This window comes from Panulirus ornatus, chromosome 68, assembly GCF_036320965.1.
Source record: "Panulirus ornatus isolate Po-2019 chromosome 68, ASM3632096v1, whole genome shotgun sequence".
Taxonomy (NCBI): Eukaryota; Metazoa; Arthropoda; class Malacostraca; order Decapoda; family Palinuridae; genus Panulirus; species Panulirus ornatus.
Genome location: NC_092291.1, coordinates 26,797,149 through 26,809,338, shown reverse-complemented (window position 1 = coordinate 26,809,338; position 12,190 = coordinate 26,797,149). Strand labels below are relative to the sequence as shown.

The 12,190-nt window shown below is 40.9% G+C and overlaps 1 protein-coding gene across 2 annotated transcripts in view; it reads right to left on the bottom strand.

The window, feature by feature from the left end:
- Window positions 1–12,190, bottom strand: part of OstDelta (oligosaccharide transferase delta subunit) — a 272,441-nt gene that overhangs the window by 175,776 nt on the left and 84,475 nt on the right. For both annotated transcript variants that reach the window (XM_071659381.1, XM_071659382.1), the window contains exons 6-7: window positions 6,342–6,513; window positions 1,917–1,986 (exon numbers count right to left, since the gene is read on the bottom strand). In XM_071659381.1, coding sequence (XP_071515482.1) covers window positions 1,917–1,986; window positions 6,342–6,513 — 242 coding nt within the window. The remainder of the gene's footprint in view (window positions 1–1,916; window positions 1,987–6,341; window positions 6,514–12,190) is intronic.

Sequence of the window (12,190 nt, the reverse complement as noted above, 5' to 3'; positions counted from 1 at the left end):
TCCCTTTTCATACTGTACAAAGAGGTAATAAATAGACAGAGAAACCTTCCTCAGATGAAATCTGGGAGATCAGAAATGCAAAGCAGTTTCAGTCAGAAGAATAACCCCAAATATAGTTGGAACTGTGGAGACCAAATTCACTAAAGAAATACAGTCTATGCTAATCTGTCCACAGAGATACACAGCTGCATGGATGGGCAGGGAAGCTGAAGGGGGGAAGGGAACTGGTGCTCTTTCTAAGATACATAGCCCATTCCTCACCACCATATAATATTGTTGGAAGGACTATTCCTTCAAACATATGTGTGGAAGAAATATATAGAGACAACTGCCAGGCCAGCCAAAATACTGTTCAGAATACCACTAGAAGGTGTTGGCCAAAGGAGTGGAAGAAGGAAAATGTTAAACTTATCTTTAAAAAATATAATTACAAAACAATGCTGATTTACTGAACTGTCTCCCTGACAGGTGGGGTCTGTAAAACACAGAAAAATAATAAGAAAGCAAATGGAGGACGACTTGCAAAGGAAAAAACTAAATAACTGGGAGAGGAAGCAGTGCATTACTAATCTTTTAGACTTCTTTGACAAAGCAAGTTCAATCACCACAGAGTTGGATGGAAAGAATAAGTACTCTTGAACTGCCAGAAAAAATTTGATATTGTTGGGCATTACAATTTGGTAAAGAAGCTTTAAATACTGGCAGGGATAAGGAGCAGACTCTGTAGGACATCACAGTCTGGTTAAGAAAATCTATTCAAGGGCACATCTAATGGGGAGACTCCTTCTCTGGACAGATAATTACCTAAATGGGAGAGAGGGTACAAAGTATGTTGAAGGAGCATTCCTGTAACGAGCTGAGGTCTCTTGTGGCATGCCTAAGGGAATGGTCTCTTACCTGAACATTTACATAAATGATGCAAAGATCATGAGAAGCAAACATTGATGATTGCATAAAATTACAAGCAGACCTAGACAAACTCTAATGGTCTGATAAATAAATGAAATTCAATATGACTAAGTGCAAAGTTATAAGGATGGAACACAGGGAAATAAGCTAAAGGCTTCTTATCTTAAAGACACATGGAAGTTGAAATCTTGCCAATTGCTACAGTTCCACATCAAAGTTATTTATGAGGTAAAGTCTGGGTTGGCAAGTATTAGAACTATATTTTACTATATGGACATAGGAATGCTTGGTAAAATGTTTACAACACGTTAGTCCAAATTGGAACATGGTTCAGTCTATGCACCTAAAGAGGCACAAAGATTTACTTAGGATAATTCAGAGTAAGGCTACTAAGATGGTACATGAGAAAAAAAAGTTTGGCTACAATGAGATGCCGATGGCTACAAATCTGCCCACCATAAAGGAGAGAAGAGCTAGAGGTGACCAGATTACAATCTTCATGTTTCTAAATCAACAAAGCAGTTAATTGTGGACAGTTTTTCACAAATGAAACAACAATGAATCAGAGTTTATGACAAGCTAGGTAAGAAACTCATTAGAAAGGATGTTAAGTACTGTTATAGCATAATGGTGGTGGATGGTTAGAATAAAGACTGATGAATCTGTAGATGCTGACAGTATACAAATGTTTAAAAAGCTATTTAACAGTAAATAAAGCTCCAAAAGCTGAGGATGAAAGTGATGAACAGATGCAAAGAATTAACCATTTTAGACTACAGGTATTTCACAACAATATGCCACATGAATTACTAATGATCAAGAACAATGATAACATATTGAGAGTGGATGTGAAAGGGCAGATGGAGATGTGATTCTTATTAGATGAATCAATTTCATGTGTATGGTGAAAAGGAAGCATAAGTAATCCTAGAACCTGCATGAACCTGATCAACCCTATGTAAGAATTGAGTTAAAATAAAGATTAATAAAGTAAATTCAGTACTCACTTGCACTTGAGGTGCCTCAGCACTCACAGCAACATTGCTTGCTAGTGTAATTGCAACTGGCACATGAAACCTGATGAAGAAGAAAGAATCAATAACAATCACTTGCCATATTATACCAATTATTCTCCTTTTCTTCAACAAACTTTACATGAAATCAACTGGGAACTAGTCCAGTCTTTCTCTGTATATTTGGTCTTTTAAAGTGTAGACATATATATGAATAAAATTTTTTCTCCCCAGGTGGTGTAGAAGGTGACTAAAGGGGGCAGGAGCAGGGGGCTGGAAACACAATCCCCCCCTTAATCTAAACTTCTAAAAGGGGAAACAGAAGAAGGAGTCATATGGGGATGTAACTAAGATGAGAAAAAAAGGAGAGATAGGTAGTATGTTTCAGGAAACGAACCTGGATGTTTTGGCTCTGAGTGAAATGAAGCTTAAGGATAAAGGTGAAGAGTAGTTTGGGAATGTCTTGGGAGTAAAGTCAGGGGTTGGTGTGAGGACAAGAGCAAAGGAAGGAGTAGCACTCCTGAAGCTGGAGTTGTGGGAGTATGTGATAGAGTGTAAGAAAGTAAACTCTGGATTGATATGGGTAAAACTGAAGTGGATGGAGAGAGATGAGTGATTCTTGGTGCCTATGCACCTGGACATGAGAAGAAAGATCATGAGTGGCAAGTGTTTTGGGAGCAGCTGAGTGAGTGTGTCAGTAGCTTTGATGCATGTGAACAGGTCATAATGATGGGCGATTCGAATGCAAAGGTGAAAAATGTGGCAGTTGAGGGTATAATTGGTGTTCATGGGGTGTTCAGTGTTGTAAATGGAAATGGTGAAGAGCTTGTGGATTTTTGTGCTGAAAAAGAACTGGTGATTGGGAATACCTGGTTTAAAAAGAGATACATAAATAAGCATATGTATGTGAGTAGGAGAGATGGCCAAAGGGCGTCATTGAGTTATGTGTTAATTGACAGGTGTGTAAAATAGAGACTTTTGGATGTTAATGTGTTGAGGGGGGCAGCTTGAGGGATGTCTGATCACTATCTTGTGGAGGTGATGGTGAAGATTTGTAGATGTTTTCAGAAAAGAAGAGAGAATGCTGGGGAGAAGAGAATGGTGAGAGTAAGTGAGCTTAGGAAGGAGACTTGTGTGAAGAAGTACCAGGAGAGATTGAGTGCAGAATGGAAAAAGGTGAGAGTAAATGACATAAGGGGAGTGGGGGAGGAATGGGATGTATTTAGGGAATCAGTGATGGCTTGTGCAAAAGATGCATGTGGCATAAGAAAGGCGGGAAGTGGGCAGATTAGAGAGGGTAGTGAGTGGTTGGACGAAGAAGTAATATTGTTAGTCAAAGAGGAGAGAGAAAAAAGGTTTGGACAATTTTTGCAGGGACATAGTGCAAACAACTGGATGATGTATATAAGAAAGCAGCAGGAGGTCAAGAGAAAGGTGCAAGAGGTAAAAAAGAGGGTAAATGAGAGTTGGGGTGAGAGAGTATCATTAAATTTTAGGAAAAAAAAAAAAGATGTTTTGGAAGGAGGTAAATAGAGAGCATAAGACAAGAGAACAAATGGAAACATTGGTTAAGGGGGCACATGGGGAGGTAATAACAAGTAGTGATGAAGTGAGGAGATGGACCGAGTATTTTGAAGGTTTGTTAAATGTGTCTGCACGCCTTTCACCCTCCTGTATGTTCAGGCCCCAATTGCTCAAAATCTTTTTCACTCTATCCTTCTACCTCCTGCTTCTCCTTCTTCCCTCCACCTCTGCTCATATATCCTCTTTGTCAATCTTTCTTCGCTCATTCCCTCCACGTGTCCAAACCATTTCAACACACACTCTTCTGCTCTCTCAACCACACTCTTTTATTACACATACCTCTTACCCTTTCATTACTTACTCGATCAAACCACCTCACACCTCACAAACATTTCATTTCCAACACATCCACCCTCCTCTGCATGACCCTACCCCCATGCCTCGCAAGCATATAACACTGTTGGAACCATTATTCCTTTAAACATACCCATTTTTACTCTCCGAGATAACGTTCTCACCTTCCATGAATTCTTCAAAGCTCCCAGAACCTTCATTCTCTCCCCCATCCTGTGACTCGCTTCTGCTTCCATGGTTCCATCTGCTGCTGAAGTCCACTCCCAGGTATCTAAACACTTCACTTCCTCCAGTTTTTCTCCATTCAATCTTACCTCCCAATTAACTTTTCCCTCAACCCTACTGAACCTAATAACCTTGCTCTTATTCACATTTACTCTCAATTTTCTTCTTTCACATGCTTTACCAAACTTAACCACCAACTTCTGCAGTTTCTCACCCGAATCAGCCACCAGCGATGCATCATCAGCGAACAACAACTGACTCACTTCCCAGATATAGGGTGTTTTGGTCAGGGTGGTGTGTGAAGTGAGAGGGTCAGGGAGAATGGTTTGGTGAACAGAGATGAGGTAGTGAAAGCTTTGCAGAAGATGAAAACCAACAAGGCGTTGGGTTTGGATGGTATTGCAGTGGAATTTATAAAATAAAAAAGGGGTTGACTGTGTTGCTGATTGGTTGGTTAGGATATTCAATGAATGTATGGATCATGGTTAAGTGCCTGAGGATTAGCAGAATGCATGCATAGTGCCATTGTACAAAGGCAAAGGGCAGAAATGTGAGTGTTCAAATTACAGAGGCATAAGTTTGTTGTATTCCTGGGAAATTATACTGCAGGGTATTGATCGAGTGGGTGAAGGCAAGTACAGAGCATTAGATAGGGAAAAAGCAGTGTGGATTCAGAAGTGGTACAGGATGTGTGGATCAGATGTTTGCTTTGAAGAAGGTATGTGAGAAATACTTAAAAAACAGATGGATTTATGGATCTGGAGAAGGCATGTGATAGGGTGGATAGAGTTGGTTTGTAGAAGGTTTTAATAGTATATGGTGTGGGAGGTAAGTTGCTAGCAGCAGTGAAAAGTTTTTACCAAGGATGTAAGGCATGTGTACCAGTAGGAAGAGAGGAAAGTCACTGATTCCCAGCGAATGTCGGTTTGCGGCAGTGGTGCGTGATGTCTCCATGGTTGTTTAATTTGTATATGGATGGGGTTATTAGGGAGATGAATGAAAGAGATTTGGAGAGAGGGGCAAGTATACATATATATACATGTATATATCTATACTTGCTGCCTTCATCCATTCCCGTCGCTAACCCGCCACACAGGAAATAGACCCTCCCCAGATGAAGGTAGCGCCAGGAAAAAGACAGAAAAAGGCCAACTTCGCTTACACTCAGTCTCTAGTTGTCATGTGTAATGCACTGAAACCACAGCCCCCTTTCCACATTCAGGCCCCACAGACCTTTCCATGGTTTTCCCCACATATTCCCTGCGTGTCATAGAAGGCGACTTAAAGAGGAGAGAGCAAGGGGTTGAAAATCCTCTCTTCCCGATTCTAATTTCCCAAAAAAAGGAACAGAGAGGGAGGCCAAGTGAGGGTATTCCCTCTAAGGCTCAGTCCTCTGTTCTTAATGCTACCTCGCTAATGCATGAAATGGTGAGTATGAAAAAAACATATACACACATGTATGTGCATGAATGTGTATATGTATGTTGAGTGGATGGGTTGTTCTTTGTTTCCTGGCACTACCTCGATGTGGGAAATGGCGATCAAGTATAACAATAATAATAATTATGACTTTTTAAACCAGGTATTCCCAATCACCAGTCTTAAGACAAGGAAAACAACACCATTTGGTGATTTGCTACATTCAGAAATCCTAGAGTGCCTATCAAAGACTGCCTTCCTATTTCTATATCTCTCATGACTTTCTTAACTCTGTTTTCATACTTCCCAAACACATGCTCTGAAAGTTAAATTTCACTTTTAATTCTTAAAGCAATTGTATCCGCCTAACCTGTGTAACAACCAAATTGCAGAGTAAATGTTTTTAGCAGTACTGATGAATCAACTGAAATGAGATAACAATAAAAACAGTGTGTTTCAACTACACTCACTTGGCATTATCCTATATGAATGTGGGGAAAGTGTAAACATGCTAAAATAGTATCTTACCACTTTCTGCATGAAACAATGTGGTACCAAAGACAAAGGATTCATAGAAATGCCCGCTAGTCTGGCAACAAACTGGTTGGCCTTCTTTCATGATGTAACATACTGACTGTTAGCAACATTGCCCATCATTTGCAAGGATGAATTATATCAATATTTCATTGGAAATAACTATAAAGTGGGGCTACCATTACGAAATCTGCCTAACATATATCTTACCAACATGAATTGTACAGATAATTTCATAATTCATCGAACCCATACAGGAAGATACCTTTCTATACAAAAAAAAATTTAAATACAGAAATGTTTTTTATGCATTGTTCATACACAACATTACACACAGGTAATTTAAAAACAAAACTTACTTACTTGTTGTTTGTAAACATAGATACAGCTTCCAGCAAATAGTAAACCCCTTTAGACAACTGGACAGACTTTCGAGACATCAAGTAATTTGCAAACTTCACAGCCTGGTCAGGCTTTATGGGTGGAGCCTTGTTGGAAGTTTCAGCTAACCTGTAGGCACCACTAAGTACTAGTGCTGTTAAAAGAGAAATGTGTTTATCATTTATTTCAAAAGCTCTCAAGATAAATGTCAAACATTAAGGCATGCAATTATTATTTGTAATTACCTTCTGTACTGTACAGGAGGGAGTTTCACACTCTTGGAGCCCAATATCTTGAACAACATCTGCTATCATACAACATTTACACTTCTGCATTTTATCTCCCCAAGAATTATAAAGAAATTTAGAGGCAAGTAGCTTTTTCAGTTACCTTAAAAACTCAACAAGTGGAAACTAGGAAATGTATGGTACACCATCAAATAAGATAGAAAATGCAGTTTCAACTACCATCCTATGTCTTACTGAAAACAGTAATCAGGATGAGAATGAACCAATTAACTATAAAGAGTAAGTCTGATTTCCATGGTCTTAATTTCAAAGGCCCTACCCATTATTCTGTTCAATCTTTTCACTGTTTCTGTGCACTTTTGATTTTGTTCTCCAAGATGGCTCGGGCAGCTGAAGCCCCACAGACCTTTCCATCATTTACCCCAGATGCTTTACATGCCCTAGTTCAATCCATTGACAGCATGTCGACCCCAGTATGCAACATTGTTCCAATTCACTCTATTCCTTGCATGCCTTTCACCCTCCTGTATGTTCAGGTCCCGATCGCACAAAATCTTTTTCACTCTATCCTTCCACCTCCAATTTGGTCTCCAGCTTCTCCCCTACACTTCTGACACATATATCCTCTTTGTCAATCTTTACTTACTTGATCAAACCACCTCAAACCACATATTGTCCTCAAATATTATTTTTCTTTTTTTTTATTATACTTTGTCGCTGTCTCCCGCGTTTGAGGTAGCGCAAGGAAACAGATGAAAGAAATGGCCCAACCCCCCCCCCCATACACATGTATATACATACGTCCACACACGCAAATATACATACCTACACAGCATTCCATGGTTTACCCCAGACGCCTCACATGCCCTGATTCAATCCACTGACAGCACGTCAACCCCGGTATACCACATCGCTCCAATTCACTCTATTCCTTGCCCTCCTTTCACCCTCCTGCATGTTCAGGCCCCGATCACACAAAATCTTTTTCACTCCATCTTTCCACCTCCAATTTGGTCTCCCTCTTCTCCTTGTTCCCTACACCTCCGACACATATATCCTCTTGGTCAATCTTTCCTCACTCATCCTCTCCATGTGCCCAAACCACTTCAAAACACCCTCTTCTGCTCTCTCAACCACGCTCTTTTTATTTCCACACATCTCTCTTACCCTTACGTTACTCACTCGATCAAACCACCTCACACCACACATTGTCCTCAAACATCTCATTTCCAGCACATCCATCCTCCTGCGCACAACTCTATCCATGGCCCACGCCTCGCAACCATACAACATTGTTGGAACCACTATTCCTTCAAACATACCCATTTTTGCTTTCCGAGATAATGTTCTCGACTTCCACACATTCTTCAAGGCCCCCAGGATTTTCGCCCCCTCCCCCACCCTATGATCCACTTCCGCTTCCATGGTTCCATCCGCTGCCAGATCCACTCCCAGATATCTAAAACACTTCACTTCCTCCAGTTTTTCTCCATTCAAACTCACCTCCCAATTGACTTGACCCTCAACCCTACTGTACCTAATAACTTTGCTCTTATTCACATTTACTCTTAACTTTCTTCTTCCACACACTTTACCAAACTCAGTCACCAGCTTCTGCAGTTTCACACATGAATCAGCCACCAGCGCTGTGTCATCAGCGAACAACAACTGACTCACTTCCCAAGCTCTCTCATCCCCAACAGACTTCATACTTGCCCCTCTTTCCAAAACTCTTGCATTTACCTCCCTAACAACCCCATCCATAAACAAATTAAACAACCATGGAGACATCACACACCCCTGCCGCAAACCTACATTCACTGAGAACCAATCACTTTCCTCTCTTCCTACACGTACACATGCCTTACATCCTCGATAAAAACTTTTCACTGCTTCTAACAACTTTCCTCCCACACCATATATTCTTAATACCTTCCACAGAGCATCTCTATCAACTCTATCATATGCCTTCTCCAGATCCATAAATGCTACATACAAATCCATTTATATTTATATTTATTTATTCATTGTGCTTTGTCGCTGTCTCCCACGTTATAAGGTAACGCAATGAAACAGATGAAAGAATGGCCCAACCCGCCCACATACACATGTATATACATACACGTCCACACACGCAAATATTCATACCTATACATCTCAATGTACACATATATACACACACACAGACATATACATATATACACATGTACATACTTCATACTGTCTGCCTTTATTTATTCCCATCGCCACCCAGCCACACACGGAATAACAACCCCCTCCCCCTTCATGTGTACGAGGTAGCACTAGAAAAAGACAACAAAAGCCACATTCGTTCACACTCAAGTCTCTAGCTGTCATCTAATAATGCCCCGAAACCACAGCTCCCTTTCCACATCCAGGCCCCACAGAACTTTCCATGGTTTACCCAAGACGCTTCACATACCCTGGTTCAATCCACTGACAGCACGTCGACCCTGGTATACCACATTGTTCCAATTCACTCTATTCCTTGCACGCCCTTCACCCTCCTGCATGTTCAGGCCCCGATCAATCAAAATCTTTTTCACTCCATCTTTCCACCTCCAATTTGGTCTCCCACTTCTCCTCGTTCCCTCCACCTCTGACACATATATCCTCTTTGTCAATCTTTCCTCACTCATTTTCTCCATGAGACCAAAACATTTCAGAACACCCTCTCCTGCTCTCTCAATCACACTCTTTATATATTTTTTTATATTATTTTTTTATTTTGCTTTGTCGCTGTCTCACGCGTTTGTGAGGTAGCGCAAGGAAACAGACGAAAGAAATGGCCCAACCCACCCCCATATACATGTATATATATACACGTCCACACACGCAAATATACATGCTTATACATCTCAATGTTTTTTCTTTTTTCATACTATTCGCTATTTCCCGCGATAGCGAGGTAGCGTTAAGAACAGAGGACTGGGCCTTTGAGGGAATATCCTCACCTGGACCTCTTCTCTGTTCCTTCTTTTGGAAAAAAAAATAAAACGAGAGGGGAGGATTTCCAGCCCCCCGCTCCCTTCCCTTTTAGTCGCCTTCTACGACACGCAGGGAATACGTGGGAAGTATTCTTTCTCCCCTATCCCCAGGGAAATGAATATAAATGAATATAAAATGAATATAAACATTAAATCTTTCAAATAAGGTTTGTATTGTTACATGAGTTTACATCACAAGTATCCCCAGAGGGAGACTCCTCAATATTTTGGACGAGTTTTTCTTGGCATAAGATGCAAATACAGGGCAGATTCATTAGCATTATACACTTGTTCTGGGGCTAAGTTTTCTGCTGCCACTAATTGAGCAAATTCATCCAGAAACTATGTTGGTAGTTGGCTTTGGTCAACTCTTGTTACTATTGTTGCTCTACTGTTATCGTCAAGGTAGCCAGCCCATGTGGCATCAGTCCCAGCTAGGCAGCTGGCTCATACACTCTTGCCCTGTATGTATTGCTGTTGGTTGTTTGATAGAGAACTGGAGTTTTAATGGTTCTTTTAAAATGACTTTACACTACAAGCTTCCATGTCAGCACTACGCTTTTCTCCATACACACTATGTGCTGAAATTCCATGTCTCTACTTAAAACTTGTGTAACCATTCTTGCAAATATTCACAATCATTGTCTAGCTTTAGTTCTCTAGGAAAAACTTTGGCCTGCTTGATAACCATCTCTCCAGAAATGCTTGCATGTTCATTACATCGGAGTTTAAACCACTTTACAAGGGCACTGTCTAATTCTGTACTCCTGGCACCTTAGTTTTCCAAAACTTTAAACTTTTCTGAGTTTAGTTTTCAGCAAAAAAAATTAATACAAGAAATTTCAGGACTTAATTAGCTCAGCTACAGTGTCAACAGATTTTCGTGCCTTAGTGCTGCTAATGGTGCCGCCCTGGTGGCAGATCCACTGACTAATGTGGCAGATTCAAAACGTGTCGGACCATGGGAGTTTCCTGACCACAGTGCCGGATTAGAGAGGTACAACCAATTGTACTTAACAATAATTCTACATGGGCCACTTACCAGCAAAAGAATGGTTCAGTGTGTAATGATTTCATTGTATTTCTATGAAAAACTGTTCAAAACTGTTTATATATGTACACATATATAAACACACACAGACACATACATATATACCCATGCACACAATTCACACTATCTGCCTTTATTCATTCCCATTGCCACCTCACCACACATGGAATACCATCCCCCTCCCCCCTCATGTGTGCAAGGTAGTGCTAGGAAAAGACAACAAGGGCCCCATTAGTTCACACTCAGTCTCTAGCTGTCATGCAATAATGACCGAAACCACAGCTCCCTTTCCACCTCCACACAACTTTCCATGGTTTACCCCAGACGCCTCACATGCCGATTCAATCCACTGACAACACGTCAACCCTGCTACACCACATCGATCCAATTCATTCTATTCCTTGCACGCTTTCACCCTCCTGCATGCTCAGGCCCCTGATCACTCAAAATCTTTTTCACTCCATCTTTCCATCTCCAATTTTGTCTCCCACTTCTCCTCGTTCCCTCCACCTCAGACACATATATCCTCTTGGTCAATCTTTCCTCACTCATTCTCTCCATGTGCCCAAACCATTTCAAAACACTCTCCTCTGCTCTCTCAACCATGCTCTTTTTATTTCCACACATCTCTCTTACCCTTAAGTTACTTACTCGATCAAACCACCTCACACCACACATTGTCTTCAAACATCTCATTTCCAGCACATCCACCCTCCTGCACACAACTCTATCCATAGTTCACGTCTCGCAACCATACAACATTGTTGGAACCACTATTCCTTCAAACATACTCATTTTTGCTTTCCGAGATAATGTTCTCAACTTCCAAACATTCTTCAAGGCTCCCAGGATTTTCGCCCCCTCCCCCACCCTATGATTCACTTCCGCTTCCATGGTTCCATCCGCTGCCAGATCCACTCCCAGATATCTAAAACACTTTACTTCCTCCAGTTTTTCTCCATTCAAACTTACCTCCCAATTGACTTGACCCTCAACCCTACTGTACCTAATAACCTTGCTCTTATTCACATTTACTCTCAACTTTCTTCTTTCACACACTTTACCAAACTCAGTCACCAGCTTCTGCAGTTTCTCACATGAATCAGACTCCAACGCTGTATCATCAGCAAACAACAACTGACTCACTTCCCAAGCTCTCTCATCCACAACAGACTTCATACTTGCACCTCTTTCCAAAACTCTTGCATTCACCTCCCTAACAACCCCATCCATAAACAAATTAAACAACCATGGAGACATCACACACCCCTGCCGCAAACCTACATACACTGAGAACCAATCACTTTCCTCTCTTCCTACACGTACACATGCCTTACATCCTCGATAAAAACTTTTCACTGCTTCTAACAACTTGCCTCCCACACCATATATTCTTAATACCTTCCACAGAGCATCTCTATCAACTCTTTCATATGCCTTCTCCAGATCCATAAATGCTACATACAAATCCATTTGCTTTTCTAAGTATTTATCACATACATTCTTCAAAGCAAACACCTGATC